Here is a 17,038-nt window from a genome sequence, read left to right on the forward strand (position 1 = left end):
TGGAAGTATTCTGTGCCATAAAGAGCAGATGAATCACAGTGAGAAAAGTAAAAGCAATCCACTTAGCAGAATCGTAACTCTCAACTTCTAGAAAGGTTTGCTGCCAAATCATACCTATTAAATTTTGACAAAGCTGATTGCCAGCAAGGAGTGAGCATCCAAAAGATTTAGGATTACTTCTCAGGAACAGCAAGTCAAGAAGTCTGTTGCATTTGCAGAATTATCTTTCCCTCTGCTGATGCCTTCTTTGTAGAAATGATAGATAGGCAAGACAGACAAGATATGTCCTTAAGCACCTGCAGCCTTTTTCTCCTTGTCTGACCAACGTGTTATTCTCTGTTCCTTCCTGCTGATAACTGATTTTCTATTATTCCCCCTCCCAATTATGGCTGATTTCTTTTCAGATTTAATGGCAAGAATACCCTCCAGCTGGGATTCCACAGAAAACAAAAATGTGGTTTCTATCATAGGGTCATGATTCCAAAAGACTTTATCAAAAGCCCTTCTGCTCTTCCACTGTTCCTGGGAGAAAGCAGCTGAGGATTTAAAACTTGCCTGAAGCTGGGCACTGGTGGCTCACGCCTGTAATCCTAGCTACTCAGGAGGCTGAGATCTGAGGATCACGGTTCAAAGCCAGCCTGGGTAGGAAAGTCCTTGAAACTCTTATCTCCAATAAACCACTGGAAAAACTGGAAGTGGTGCTGTGGCTCAAGTAAAGCACTAGCCTTGAGCTGAAATGCTGAGGGACAGCACTCAGGCCCAGAGTTCAAGCCCCACAACCAACTAAAAAAAACTTGCCTGATTAACTCAGGAACATGAGGGTTTGGCATGCTGGTATGGTGAAGGTCACCTACCATGGCTGGTTGGCTTTAGGCTTCAGAAACACAGTTCTAAGAGTACTCTGAAAGGCATAGTGACTTCATAAAAGAAAATGTACTTGGCAGAAAACAGAAGGAATGACCACTGTCAATTTTCTTATCTCAGAGTGCCAAGTACATCATTATGCTGGGAGAATAAAGGAAGTGGTTATTTGTACATTATGCAAGCTGATTCCAAGTGCACTTTGTTCTTCCAAAAACCTGGAGGTTAGAAACAAAAACATTTTTACCAGAAATGCTGCTGCTCCTTAATCCCAAAGCCTCTTATTTTCTAATCTCCTCATTCCTTTTTAGAAACATACCAACATTGAAAGTACTGTAATAGCTCTCAATTATATCCAGTGAAATAATAGCAAGACAAGGTAATTTTGTGAGTAGCAAGACCCAAAGCATTCCATTAAAGTCAGAAGATGTTGAACTGTCATCACAGCTATTTAAGTCAAATACTAGCCAATATTATGGACCAGAAAACGTTGATAAATAGAATAATCTTTGTTTGTACTATAGAAGGCCTATTCCTCTTGAAATGTAAATGGCTGAGCTGTTTCTAAATGCTTCTATATACACATCAATTTTAGAGTTGTATAGATATCTGATGCTTGGAGGCATTGGACAAGAAAGAGAAATGCTGTTGAATAAATAGTCACCCACTTAAGGTACACAAACTTTTGATCACCATGTTAATTTTTGTTACTTAAGTTTTGTATTACTGTAACAAATGACATAAGGTGGGCACTTTATCAAATGAAGAGGTTTATTTGGCTTCACAATTCTAGTGGCTATAAGGTCAAAATGGCATGATCCATTGTTATAACAAAAGCCCCCTGGCATGGAATAGAAATAGAAAGGGAAATGGTCACATTATAAGGGGTCACGCACATGGAGTTTCCTTGCTTTGTAATAGTCTGCTTGTAAGAACTAGAGTTAGCCAGGCACTGGTGGCTCATGCCATAATCCTAACTACTTAAGAAGCTGATATCTGAGGATTGTGATTCACAGCCAGTAGTAAACTTTGTGAGACTCTTATCTCCAATTAACCAGCAAAAAGCTAGAAGTGGAGCTGTGGTCCAAGTGGTAGAGTGGTGGGATCCATGAGCTTGAAAAAGGTTAGAGACAGTGCCCAGGCCCCGACTTTCAACCCTAGTACTAACAAGGAAGAAGGAAGGAAGGAAGGAAGGAAGGAAGGAAGGAAGGAAGGAAGGAAGGAAGGAAGGAAGGAAGGAAGGAAGGAAGGAAGGAAGGGGGAGGGAGGAAGGAAATGGAGAGAAAGAAAGAAAGGAAGAAGGAGGGAAGGAAGGAAGGAAGGAAAAGAAAGAAAAGGAAAGAAATGGAGATTGAAGAAAGAAAAAAGAAAAGAAAGAAAGAGGAAGGAAGGTAGGAAAAGAGGAGAGAAATGGAGAAAGTGAGGGAAAGGAAGGGAGAAAGGAAGAAAGAGAGAAAGAAGGAAGGAAAAGAAAAAAGAATGAAATGGAGAAAGGAAGGAAGGGGAAGAAAGAGAAGAACAAGCTAACCAACATTTCACAAGAAAGACATTATTGGAAGTAGAGCCTGTGGCTCAAGTTGAGAGTGCTAGTCTGGAGTACAAAAGCTCAAGGATGGTGCCCAGGCCCAGAGTTCAAGCCCCAGGACTAGCACAAAAAAAAAAAAGAAAAGAAAAGAAAGAAAAAGAAAAAAGAACCACATAATTCCCTTCTGAGGGCAAAACCTTCACTAACCTAATTACCTTCCACTAGGAGCACATTTAAACCATACCCAAGCCATAACAATCATCTTTACTTTTCAATCTTTCAGATTATCCAGAAGTCTCCTCTTCGCTGGCTGTGGAAACAGAAACGTAGCAGTTTTCATGTTTCCTGTGTCTCTCAGACAGGTCAGTATTCTGAAGGTTTGTTAAGTGCCATCTAGACTGTTAAGAAGAAGCTTTGAGGGAGCAGAACTGGAAAAGAATTAAATCTTCATTCCGGTGAGCGAGGTGTTAAATTCTTCACTCTTATTGCACACATAAACAGAAGTTCTATACATAATTTCTCTGTGCAGGTACTGAAAAAGATGCCTTTATTCCTTACAAATTCACACTTACATCATTTGTGCTAAAGTACCCCAGGGGAGCCCCAAACAGCCAAACATTCTGTTCAAGTTATTTACTTTCATATTGTGAATTATAAACCTTGTCATGGTGCATTCCAGGTCTCTGAAATGATCTAGATTACAAATAATTCTTTTTGCCTGACTCCATTATATCAGTAATAACCTACTCTTACCCACTAACAGGCAAAAAGCACCCTTCCTATACTCCAACCTTCCTGAATTGCAACTAATTGGTAATCAGTGACAAGTAGTTCTATGCATAGATTCTCTCTGACCTAGTGATCAGCCAAACAGCCTTCTCTTTTCAACACATACAAGTAAACAAATCCAGTGAAATTCTGTTTTAAAAGAAGATTTTTCATTATAGAAATAGCATGAGGCGCAAAACGCTGATCTGACAAGGCTTCTAATTCTTTTCCCATGAGAAAGATAACAATGATTAGGCAGCCTATGAATCTGTTTATGGGTTCTCAGGTCTTTAATTCTTACTATTCTGTACTGTATACAAGTATAGGCAATGCCTAAGACCTTGTGTATGCCAGCCATCTTGCTCTGTACTTTGTGTATGTTATGTCATTACTCCTTATAGCAACTGTGTGAATTTTACTATTCCCATTTTACTTACAAGAAAATTAAAGTGCAGAGAGATGTTAGGCCCAAAGTTTCACAACTTACCCAAGGTTTCACAACTGGTTACTTTCAACCCAGGACTGACTTCAAAATCATGCTATTTCCACTGGGGCACTACTTTGAAAAAAGCCTGTCTTGGGTCAGGTGCTAGTGGCTCATGTCTGTAATTCTAGCTAATCAGTAGGCTGAGATCTGAGTATTGTGGTTTGAAGCCAGCCCAGGCAGAAAAATCTGTGAGACAATTAACCACCAAAAAATTTTGGAGTGGAGCTGTAGCTCAAGTGGTAGATGGTAGCCTTCAGAAGAAAAAGCTATGGAGCAATGCCCAAGCCCCGAGTTCAAGTCCCAGTACTAATACACACACACACACACACACACACACACACACACACACACACACACACACACGTTGGACTATTTATAGTTTCATATAATCAAAGGTCATAGGAGGGATAATGTCTATTTTCTTATCTAAAATCTAGATGAATGTTTGATATGTAGGTAAGAAAACAGTTTGTATGCTAGTGATACCTAGAATAAAATCATTTGTGGTGCTTACCTCTCTCATTTCTTTTTTAGCATTTTGCTAAGGCTATTCCATGAACTACTAGTATTTTGACATGCTAACAGGTATTAAAGGAAAAAAGTTATCTAGAGAAAAAAATTTAAAGGAAACACTTTACAAACAAAATTAGAGCATTGTCGTTTGTGTAGGAATTGTCAGGCTTTCCATGTGTTACTGGGTTTTATGACTCATCAATAGGAGGTTGTAATAGCCCTTTGACCTGATCTGACATTAGATTCTTTAAACAGATCATAAGGCTTTGCCCTTTACTACAGTACTTGTTATAATAGTTTTTAATATGCTAGGAAATATTATGAACCCTCCAAAGCAGAAGAAGTTTATATGACCATGAGCCCCCCTTTTTTAAACAACTTAAATGAAGACTGAAGCATGAAATACATTTTATATGCTCTCTGTATAAGCAAAATTGCCTTTATGTAATGCTTTTTCCAGAACACATTGTCCAAATAAATTAGCTGATTAGTTTTGTGGGAACAATGAAGTTATGGGAACACAAGAGGGAAGAATAGGAAAAATATTTTAAGACATATCAAGACAAAGACTTTTGAATGTCTATCACTACAGTGATAAGTTTAAAATTTCCAAAGTGAAAACAACTTGACTATATATCAATAGAAAAAGAGTTGGATACATTATGCATGTCCAAACTATTTGATACTTTATACATATTTTCCTTTGAAAGTGTTCTTAATTTTAAAAAAGATGGAGAATAAAATGAATATCCATATGGGTTTTTTCTTACATTATTGTTGCTTTAAGACCCATAGTTTTGAAATACTTGAGTGTTTATAACTTAGAATTAGTAAATGCTAACTTTTTTCATTTTGACTCAAATTTTTGTATATAAAAAGAAATTATTTCCATAATTTTTACACAAAAATGCCGGATCTAGATGATGTTTTCTTCAAAATGAAAAAGCAATGCTGTAAAATTAAAAAAAAAAAACATTTACAAGATATACAGCATGCAAAATTTAACATCCTTAATTTAGGAAGCCCTTGCAAATCAGTAAGCCAAAGAAAAACACAGCAGCTAGAAAATGGGCAAAAGATGTGGAGACACAAAGGATAAAATTAGCTTAAAATGAAGAGTAAATATGAAATTGTTCAACTTCACTGAAAAGAAATACAAATTAAAATAATGTAAAATAGCAATTTTGTTTATTAAATCAGCCAATTTTTACAAATTACAGTTGGCAAAGGCATATTGAAATAAATATTCTTATGCATTGCTGATAAAAGTTTAAATCTATACATCATTTTTAGAGCAATGTGGTGACATTATAAAAGCCTTAAAATGTTCTTACAATTTTACCTGATAACTAATTCCACTTTAAGAATGTATCCTAATGAAACATCAGAGCTATATAACTATAGCTATAGAACTTCTATTATAGAACTATTCTATCAGTTTTTAGAATACCACAAAATTTAAACCAACTAAATATCTAGCAATGAGAGTTTGTGATTGAATTGTGATTAAATATTGCATAACCATGATAATTATATGGAAGAATAATTGTTAGTAATAATTAATTGGGTTATGTGAAAAGATCATATGAATGCAATTTGATTTGATTATTTCTGGTGCAAGAGATTGAACCCAGAGTCCCTTACATTCTGTCCCCTGAGCTATATTCTGCTCAATAACCAATCTACCCAGCCCTAAATTTGAAAGTACATTTATTGAAATACAATTCACACATTCTATCATTTGGTCACAATGTGGGTTTTTATTTTAGTATATTCACAGGTCTGCACAGCTGTAGCTAAAATCAATTATAGAACATTTTTATTTTCCACAAAAGAATTTCTCCATATATATTTATATATATTTATGTAAGTATATATGTACTATATAAATATTGTGTATATACGTACATACACACACACACACACACACATATAAAATCTCCAGTCACTGCTCATTACTCACATTCCAATGCTTAGGCAATCACTAATCACTTTTTTTCTTGTTTTCTTTTCTTTTGGTGTTGTTTCTCACTATGTAGCCCAGGCTGGCCTCAAACTTGTAATCCTCTAGCCTCAGCTCCCAAATGCTAGCATGCCCAACTCATTAATCTACTTTCAATCACTATGCATTTACCTACTCTTGACATTTTATGTAAATTGAATCATACATTCTGTGGTCTTTGGGGAGAAATATCTAAGTCAAATATCTGATGAAAGACATATATATATATATATATATATATAAACAACTAAACTTGAATATATAAACAACTAAAGGGTTTTTAAGAACATATCATCAAAGAAGCTATGCAAATGATAAATAAGCACAAAAATGATGCACAGAATCACTGGCTATTATGAAAATGTAAATTAAAACGATAAAGAGAATCCATTACACCCATACAAGTATGGGTAAAAAAATTTTAAACCTGTGACAGTACCAAGTGGTAACAAGGATGTGGAACAATTGGGACATTTCAATTGGAAATGCAAAATAGTAAAGATGGAAAAATCAGACAAAAAAGAAAAAGAAAGAAAATCAGTTTGGCAATTTCTTACAAAGTTAAACATCATGGATACTGCATGGCTTTCTTGGGGAGACATAAAGAATAGTGTGTCCCTAGACTGGAATAGTACCAGTAGCCCAAAGAATAACACATACACGGTCAGCTTGGGGAGGAAAACCAGTTTAGTAGGGGTTTCTTACAGAGCAGTGGAATACAAAGGAATGCATATAGCCAAAGACACCCAAGTTGTCACAGCCCCACCCTTTAGGGTTCTATTTTGTATGTCTCTAAGTCTTTATCTCAGTTTAGAATACCACTTAGTGTCGAAACAGCAGAAGTGCTAGGTGCCTGTGGCTCATGCCTGTAATCCTAGGAGGCTGAGATTTGAGGATCATGGTTCGAAGAGAGTCAGGACAGAAAACTCTATGAGACTCTTATCTCCAATTAACCACCAAAAAAACCCAGAAATGGAGCTTTGGCTCAAGTGGTAGAGTGCCAGCTTTGAGTACAAAAGCTCAGGGACAGCGCCCAGGCCCCTGAGTTCAAGCCTCAGGACTAACTAGAACTAAATAAATAAACATATAAATACATAAATCCTCCAAACAAAAAACAGCACCATATATATATAATGCACATATATGTATTATATATATATTATACATATATATCAGCAGAAGTAACTACAAGCTCAAGTACCAGAAGGCAACTCTTAGAAAATTCTATGTTTATGCTTACTCTATCTTGCCCTTCTCAGTGATTCTGCTGGTCCTGGCAAACACTATCTGACTTTGGGAAGAATGGCTTGCTTTGCTTGGTCTAGCACATACAATAGTTAAATGGTAACTTCTTACAAAAAGGAATTAACTCTAGCTGGGATTTGGAGGACTTAGTCTCACTATACTCACTATAAACAAACTGTACTGCTAGGCAACAAGAAAGAATGAACTATCAATACTTGAAACAACATAGATGAATATCAGACACATTATGCCAAGTAAAAAGTATGGGCTGCATAGTGTATGATTCCGTTTGTATGACATTTTGGAAAAGTCAAAACTCGAGAGAGAAGAAGCCTCAGCAGTTGCCAGGGTACTGAATGAGGGAAAACTCTGCATTTTCTCTGTGATGACAGTTACAAGATTCTATGCAACTGTGAAAACTCACACAACTGTGCACCAAATCAAATTTAATTTTGACTGCAGTGACTGTAATTAAAAAATTAGCCCAGTGTGGATGGCTCACACTTATAATCCTGGCTACTCAGAAGGCTGAGACCTGAGGATCACAGTTCCAAACCAGCTCAGGAAGAAAAGTCTGTGAGTCTTATATCTAATTAACCAGCAAAAAGCCAGAAGTGGAACTGTGGCTCAAGTGTTGATTGAAAAATCAAGCCTTGATTGAAAAATCTGAGGGATAGTGCACAGGACCTGAATTCAAGCTCCAGTACTAGCATACAAAAAAATTAAAAGGAAAAGAAGACTTTTCTCATGTGTCTATCAATTTTGTGTGTGCCTATACTGGGGTTTGAACTCAGGGTCTTGAATTGTTAGGCAAACACTCTTCCACTTGCCTCTGTCTACCAGCAGAAATCTCCTTGAAACAGTGCTTTCCCAAACTCTGCTAGAGTTCTACATGAAAATGATCATCATATAAATCTATTCCCAAAGAATCTCTCTGTATATACATAATATAATAATTAATATAATATATAATATAATATATAATATATAGTATATATAATATATCTACATGTGTATACATAAGTGTATATATATGCTGATAACCACAGTGTATGCATCTCCAGCCCCAAACTGTCTCCTAAGCTCTAGACCTGAATGAACTATCAAATGCATTTTACTTCTGTTCTCTAATAAAATATCCACTTCGTAGTCAGGCATGGTGGCTCGTGGTTGTAATTCTATATACTTGGGACGTGGAGATTGGGAGGATTGCAGTTCAAGGCCAGCCTAGGAAAAAAGTGCATGAGACCCCATCTTCCTATCCTGACTAGTAAAAAGCTTGGAGTAGTAACATAAGCCTGTCATCTCAGCTATGTGGAAAACATAAATAGGAGGTTCACCTCAAAATGAACAAAAAAGAACATAGGCCCTGAGTTCAGTCCCTAGAGCTATCTGTCTACCTGTCGACTGTCTGTCTGCATATAGATTGATTGATATGTTGGTACATATATTCTGTTTTGCTTTCTACCTATATTCCATCTAATTAATTGCCAAACAATGTATTTCATTCTAGTTACCATGACCCATGGTCATGCGTCAGTTGTATTACTTCAATAGCCTCTTAACTGGTCTCCCTGTCTCCAATTTTGTCCTCCTTTTCCAGTCAGTCTCCATATTGCAACCAAAATGAATAATGTTACATTTCTTGGGGTAGTGCAACTCCTTAACGTGTTTTGCAAGTCCTTTCATGATCCAGCACCTACTCCTCTCTCCAACCTCATCTTAATTATTCTCAAATCTGAAGTTTCCTACCAGTCCTATCCCCATAAGTTTGAACCACACTCTCCTTTTAGCCTCTAAAACATGCCTCTCCTGTTTTCCATACTGGGATGCTTCCTCAACAACCTCCCATTCATTGACCCCAGCCCCCTTCACCTGGCTGGATAATATAAATATATATATATATATATATATATATATATATATATATATATATATGATTTATATATCATGTATTTGTGTACCACTGACTAATCCTCACAACTGAGTGCTAAATTCCTCTGGGCACTATCTTAAAACTGTTACAAGGTACTTTCATTCTGTGTTGTACTTGTTTATTTTCTCTTCTCTCTCTACACTGGATTGTAAGTTCCTTAAGGGTGGTCATCATTCTTGTTCACATTTTAGTAACAGCCCCTAGCAACAGGCTTGGCACTTGTAAGTATTCTGTAACTATTTCTTGGATGAATGGACGAGGAAGGGAGAGGAAAAACAGTGTGTGAGATATTCCATCATTATTTTTCTTTATCTCTTTTGATCTTCCAAGTATTCTATGATAATAATATCTTTCAGAATTAATTTTAAAACCTTCTAATAAGCTTGTAATCCCAGCACTGAGGAAGCTGAGAGAAAGGAAGACTATGTTCAAGGCCAGCCTGGACTGTGAGGCAAAATTTTGTCTCAAAAAGAAATATATGAAGCATACTCAAAACAGTGAAAGAGAAAACAACTATGAAGAAAATGAAAATAACTCATAATTCTACCACCTGAGGATACTTTCCAAAATTTTTATGACTCTATTTTTTAAACTTTGACATATTATGTTCTGTTTTAAATTCTGCTTTTTTCAGTAACACCAAAATTTTTACTGTTTTGTCAAAAAACGATTTAACTTTTCTCTGCTGTCCAACATTAAGATTTTAGGTAGATTTCACTATTATGAAAAAGGCTATGAGCAATATAATTGAATAGATGTACCTTCCTCATTTCAAACCACTTTGGAAGGATAGAATCCTAGAAGCACAATTACTACTATGAACTTGTGTGTGTGTGTGTGTGTGTGTGTGTGTGTGTGTGTGTGTGTGTGTGTGTGTGTGTGTGTGTGTGTTCATGTGTGTTGGTCCTAGGGCTTGAACTCAGAGCCTGGACACTGTCTTTGAGAGTTTGCCCTCAAGGCTAGTGCTCTACAACTTGAGCCACAGCTCCAATTCCAGTTTTCCAATGGTTAATTGGAGAAAAGAGTCTCAAGGGCTTTTCTGCCCAGGCTGGCTTTGAACCGTGATCCTCAGATCTCAGCCTTTCGAATAACTAGGATTACAGGCATGAGCCACTGGTATCAATTTATGAGCTTTTCAAAGACTCCATGTATAGGTCTGAATTGATTTTCAGAAAGTTTGTGCCAATAATAGCTACCTGAGTACTTTCTTATATTCTATTCCTTTTATATAGACTTTATTTCATCTGCTTTACAGATTGGAAAACTAAGGTATATTGACATGATTTGCCCAAAATCATTGAGATAACAAGTATCAAAGCTAGAATTCAAATTCAGAAACATTGTTTCATAGCTTCATGTTATTTCCATGTAGATTTCGAAAGTAAATATTTTAATTATCCAATTATATATTTATTAAAGAAAATGCAGGAAAAATACATTGAAAGTAGAAAAAATAACGAATTACCCAAGTCCATCACTTCCAAACAGGTTAGTGAATTTCCTCAACCTTTTTTTCCAGATATGACTTTGAGACTAAAAGTAACTATCATATTGTATATATAGTTGCATTCTTCCCTTTGCACATTTTCAATACTGTTCCATAATTGTCATAGACATCATTTTAACAATTGCATATTATTGTAAAGTGAGTGTTAAAACTGTTCACCTCACCTGTGAATTTCTTCTTTTTGTTCCCAGGACTCACCATCTCCCATGAGGCTTTCAGAGTTCAGTGTTGGGAACCATTCTAATCCTCAAAATCAGTCACCACGTTGGAGTGATTGCTTCACAATTTGAAAGCATTCCATCTAATACTTGCAGTGCAGATGTTTCAGGATGTTACAAATTAATTTACTGAATGAACCCCAGTTTGGCATTAATTACTTCAAGTTAGTTTTTTTTTTTCCATTCTTGCCCGCACCAATCCATGAAAAGCCTAAGTGTAAAATGTCTATCTTTACATTCATCCTGTCAGGTAAAAGGGAACTCAGAAGACTACCTTGGAGGGGGGGGGTCTTTAGTTCCCCTTGAAAGACTATTAGTCATATCTGCAGGGTCTATTAGGTATTGAGGAGAATCAGTGTATATTTGCTGCTTGTGTGCATGTGCATTCATAAACATGTATATGTGCAGCATCGCTATCCAACATTCTGCTGTAATGTCATGAAAATCAAGGTTGAAACAAATGGCAGCTTTTATTTAATCATGCTTTCCCAAATAGCAATTTAGATATTTGCTGAGCTTTGAACTATCCTTGTACCAAGTATCTAAAAGTTGAGAAGTACATTCAAATCACTATGATCAAAGTCCTCCAACTGAGAAGTGAACAGCAGTTATGTAAACCCTGTTCTCTGCCATCGACATTCCTGAACACACCATAGCTAATAGAAAAGACCTGATTAGACCAGATTTCCTCCTTACTCATCATGATTTATTTCTGGACTATCTAGCTTTATTTTTGCCTTTATAAATTACTTTCAGGATTAAAGGTTTATAGTAATAAACCTAAGTTATTGGACCATCACTTTTGTAAAGGCATTTAAAGGTGATTTTCAGGTTTAATTACAATACTGTTAAAAAAGGGTAAAGTTTCACAACTGACATTAGACTGAGGATCAGCTAATGAATGATCTCTGTTTCCCCGCAGGGGTTAATGTACAGATAGTGAAAACTGAACATTAATGCAAGTTCTTTTTTAAGCTTCAGTGGTAGCTCAGCCATTAAGATAGTTTATATCCATTTCCCCATTTATTTATAATCAGCCTTTCTTTCAATCCTAGTGCCTGAATCAATGAGTATGGACACTAATGCTGCTTCTTTATAGTAATAATACCTAACAGTATTGATGCTTTTCATTTTTCAACCAGGACTCTAGTGCCCAGCTGCTGGCACTCTTGACAGAGATCAGTGGGAGTTAGAGACATTTTACAGATATCAAAGAATTGAGCTGCTAGAGGGATGGTTAGGTTTACTAATTATTCTCCAAAAAAATCTCTTGGAGCAAAAATGAATTTCTTGCCACAAATAAATCAGTGTTGGGGCTCCAGTACAACTAAGATGGTAAGCAATCCAGGTACTTAAAACAATAGCAAAACCTTCATTTGGGCCCCTTAGGTAATTCTGACCAACATGAGGCATTTAACGTAAAGTAAATGTATTATGGTCAGCATGTTTCTCATAAGAAAAGAGTAGACATGCCTAAATCTAATAAGGACAGGGGACAGGGACAGTTTCTCAAAGTCAAAAGCTGAGGAACAGTCCAGAAGACTATGCACATTGGATTTCATGATGAAATCTTACTTGTTCAGATGGGAATATGATTTTCCTCTTCCATTCATCTTTTAACACACGTCTCTTGTTTAGGTTTCCCTTGAAAGTTTATTTGGCCATCTACATGGTTTTATAATGGACAAGCTTTGCCATCTATTCCTATTAAAATGTACCATCTTCTAAATGGGGGTACATTCCTTACTCCACAGCCAGTGGGGCTCAGGTCTTCCCCTTTCCCACCCATCATCTGCCAAGTATTCAGGTAGAACAGCTGCTACAATCAGGAAGGCATCGAGAACTTCTCTGATGCATACCGTGCACCAGCATTCAGCTCTGATGGAAATCAGGTCACAAATGACAGTGTCAGAAAACTACAGGGAACCCCCTAGAAAGAGAGACTCAGGGGAGCTGTATTGCAAAGGTGATTGTTCAGAATCTTATAGACTTGTGCTGTCTATAAATGACCAAATAAATCAGGCTTGCACCTGGGAGCTTGGAGAAAAACTCTGTTTCTCTATGAGTACTTTGAGCCCACAAGTTTCCAGACTGATAATATCCCTACCCCTTGATCATTTGAGTTTTGACTATTGTACCTGATTATGGGTCAAGAAGACAGTAAGACTGGCACCCCCTGCCCTGGCTCCTTTGCTTCCTTTTCCCTGGAGCCTTGCCTAACAACCCCTGTGGGATCTCATTCCCCCAAATTTTGGTACTCTTCTTCCTAAGTGCAAAATAGAGATACTTATTGTTAAGATCCTACAGCTGAAAGGTGCTATGTAACTCCTAGTGCTCTTATATGTCTTTAATTGCAGGACTGGAATGAAAAGTTTAACCATAGCAGTATTTCTAAGCAAACTAATATGCTCCATTCGTTCTTCCATATTCTCACTACTGATCTTTTTTATTTTTCCTTACCAAGTCTAGAGTATTTTGTTAAATGTTCTTCTGTTTGTTCCAACAATATCCTTGGGAAAAGACAGATTATTTTTTCCCATGGCAAAGGTAAAAGAGATGAAGTGCTCTCCAAAAGCACAGAGATGTAGTTCCGTTGCTACATCCACTAAACTTGTGGAGTGATATGGCTTCCTAGTACTAGAATTACCATGGCATAACTTAGAGTACTGACAGCAATTGGGACAGGATGACATCTCCAAAGTCCCTCTGAGTCCAAAATCTTGAAGTATGCAATTTATACAACTCTCATTTTCTAATACAATAGGTGCCTCTTTAACCCCTTCATTAACCCCAGGTGATACAAATGTTCCACATTATATGGCATCAGCCAGTGCTATAATTTGTTATGGCATGCATAGAGCCCAATTTCGGGGCTGTTTTTCACCAATGAAAAGCATGTATTTCACCATGTTCATGCCAAGTTGCACAAAGTAAAGACATTGAAGTGGAAGGAGGTTTAAGCACAAGCCCAGCAAGTATGTTTTAAGAATATTAACTAGTGGGCACTGGTGGTTCATATAATCTATAATCCTAGCTACTCAGTAGGCTGAGATCTGAGGATTGTGGTTCAAAGCCAGCCCAGGCAGGAAAGTCTGTGAGACTCTTATCTGCAATAAACCACCAGAAAACCAGAAGTGGTGCTGTGGCTCACATTGTAGAACGCTAGCCTTAAGCTGAAGAGGTCAGGCCTGGAGTTCAAGTCCCACAACTGAAAAAACAAATATTGACTATGCATTGCTGTAGTGTGCACCTCAAATTGAATAAGGCCTTAATTCACAGGAATATAACCAAGTCCAGCCCTTTGACCTCTCATCACATATACCTGTGCAAGTGCACATGAGGACACACACACACACACACACACACACACACACACACACTCTCTCTCTCTCTCTCTCTCTCTCTCTCTCTCTCTCTCTTCCCAAAGCTGGCTGCCAAGTCATCACACCAAATATAGAGACATGATTCTCTCTCTTCTTAAAAAAAAAAAAAAGTTCAATAGTCACAGCAAGCAGAGAACATTCCATTTATACATTCTAAAATTTCTGCTGTCAGAGTGGCTAACGAGACTCAGTTGATGCAAAAGATATATACTGTGTAGAGGGACAGAGGCCATGTAAGAAGATTGTCAGACCCTTCCACAAGTCTCATGTTCTCAGAAAATTCATGAGTTCCATCCAATCAATAGGAAATGGTTGACAATGTATGGTCCATCTGCCTTAGCTGTCAGGTACTATATTATATTGCAGCCTTTTGCATGTGGGTGTTACATAAAATACTAAAATGAATGGGTGGCTTGTAATAGCATGCAATCCGTGAATTACTTTCCCAAAAGGGCTAGGCCTGTGTCCTGCACGGTGTTCAAAAATCATTAAATGTGTATTCTTTGGAGCAGCCTTGTAGACAGCCATCCACAAAATGAGTTAAAACAGTCAGGAAAAAGATTCTTCGTAGGCAATAGTGTTAAAGTCAAAAAAAGAGAGAGATAAGATGCATTCAACGAATAATTGCTTTCACCCTGCTGGCTAAATCAGCAAGGAATGCAGCAGGAAAGCTGGGACTGGGTGTTAGTAATATATGAAATGTGTTGGAGAGCCAGAAAAAGAAAGACACTGGGGACCTCAGCAGTTAAGCTCAAGTTGCCAATTTGCAACAAATCCTTTTTTCCATCAATCTGCTCAAAGTGATTGTCTGTAGTATTCTTAAAACTCTGTGTCTTGCTGCAGAAATACTGACAAATGCTGGCCAGCTTTTATCTTCCTATGTCCTTTATTAAAAGTATATGCATAAAAATGGTGGTTTCTTTGTTCTGTTATGATCTTGTGAAACAACATTGATAAAGGCTAAAGTTTCAGCTCATTCTGAAGCAAGTTTCTATACATCTCATTTCATGGGGTAGAGTGGAGTTTATTCACTCCAACCTTGACTGGTATGTGGTATCCCCTGAAATATCTCATCTTCTGAACACTCCCACCCACATGTGCAGGATTCCTCTCAGATGTTCCTACAAGAATGTGAGTTGGGGGGCTGGGAAGTTGGCTCAGTGGTAGAGTGCTTGCCTTGCATGCCTGAGGCCCTGGGATCGATTCCTCAGCACCACATAAGCAAAAAGAAAAAAGCCGGAAGTGGCGCTGTGGCTCAAGTGGTAGAGCACTAGCCTTGAGCTGAAGAGCTGAGGGACAGTGCTCAGGCCCAGAGTTCAGGCCCCACAACCGGACCAAAAAAAAAAAAAAAGAATGTGAGTTGGGAAATTAGCAGCAATGGCTTGCAGATAGAGACCAGTCTAGGAGCAATGAATAACGTGCAGTCTTCTGCTTGGCTGCACATGTCTTTTGTCTTTTACTGTGATAAGAAAAAAGAAAAAGAAGAAACTTGTTTTATGTGTGACAGGAAATCTGGTTTCCTTCTCTTGTACTGAAAATTGCATGAATTAGTCTCTCCAGAAGCATGGCACCTGAAATAAAAAAAAGAATACAGTGGTCCTGAGAAAAGAGCATACTTGGGCTGGGAGTGTGGCTCAATGGTATAGCACCTGCCTAGCAAGTGCAAGGCCCTGAGTTCAAAACCCAGTACTTCAAATGACAGAGGAAGAGGAGCCCAGTGGGCACTGGTGGCTCACACCTGTAATCCTCGTTACTCAGAAGGCTGAAATCTAAGGATCAAGGTTGAAATCTAGCCTGGGCAGAAAAGGTCTTGCAACTCTTATCTCCAATTAACCCACAAAAAGAAACACATGGAGGTGTTGAGCACTAGTTTTGGGCAAAAATGCCAAGTGAGAGAACAAGACCCTTAGTTCAAGCCCTAGTGCTGGCACAAAGAGAGAGAGGAGAGGGGTAAACATAGCAGCTCACTTAATCCTAAATCATACATTGCCTTCTGAAAAATATTTAAAGAAACTTGCAAGTAAGTTTCCCTTCAGTAGATGAATCATTTGCACAAAAAGTTATTGAGGGCTGGGAAGGTGGCTCAGTGGTAGAGTGCTTGCCTTGCATGCATGAGGTCCTAGGTTCGATTCCTCAGCACCACATAAGCAGAAAAGGCCAGAAGGGGCATTGCAGTTCTAGTGGTAGAGCGCTAGCCTTGAGCTGAAGAGCTGAGGGACAGCACCCAGGCTCAGAATTCAGGCCCCATGACTGGCAAAAATAAAAATAAAAAAGTTATTGACTGAAAGAATAACAAAAGCCCATTCCCACTGACCAATCAAGAAGGGAAAAGTCATTGAAAATGCAGAGTATTGGGGCTGGGAAGGTAGCTCAGTGGTAGAGCGCTTGCCTTGCATGCCTGAGGCCCTGCGTTCGATTCCCCAGCACCACATAAGCAAAAAGAAAAAAGCCGGAAGTGGCGCTGTGGCTCAAGTGGTAGAGCGCTAGACTTGAGCTGAAGAGCTGAGAGACAGCGTCCAGGCCCAGAGTTCAGTCCCCACAACTGGACCAAAAAAAAGAAAGAAAAGAAAATGCAGAGTATTGAAAGGTGAGG

General features: G+C 37.9%; 1 protein-coding gene across 2 annotated transcripts in view; it reads left to right on the forward strand.

Moving 5' to 3' along the window:
- The window catches only part of Zdhhc15 (zinc finger DHHC-type palmitoyltransferase 15), a 101,266-nt gene extending 85,925 nt beyond the window's left edge, over window positions 1-15,341 (forward strand). For both annotated transcript variants that reach the window (XM_070040179.1, XM_070040180.1), the window contains 2 exons: window positions 2,670-2,748; window positions 11,036-15,341. In XM_070040179.1, the coding sequence (XP_069896280.1) occupies window positions 2,670-2,716 (47 nt within the window). In that variant the 3' untranslated portion in view covers window positions 2,717-2,748; window positions 11,036-15,341. The remainder of the gene's footprint in view (window positions 1-2,669; window positions 2,749-11,035) is intronic.
- Window positions 15,342-17,038: the final 1,697 nt, after the last annotated feature.

The sequence above is a fragment of the Dipodomys merriami genome, unplaced genomic scaffold, assembly GCF_024711535.1.
Source record: "Dipodomys merriami isolate MVZ:Mamm:240054 unplaced genomic scaffold, mDipMer1.0.p SCAF_3, whole genome shotgun sequence".
Classification (NCBI taxonomy): domain Eukaryota; kingdom Metazoa; phylum Chordata; class Mammalia; order Rodentia; family Heteromyidae; genus Dipodomys; species Dipodomys merriami.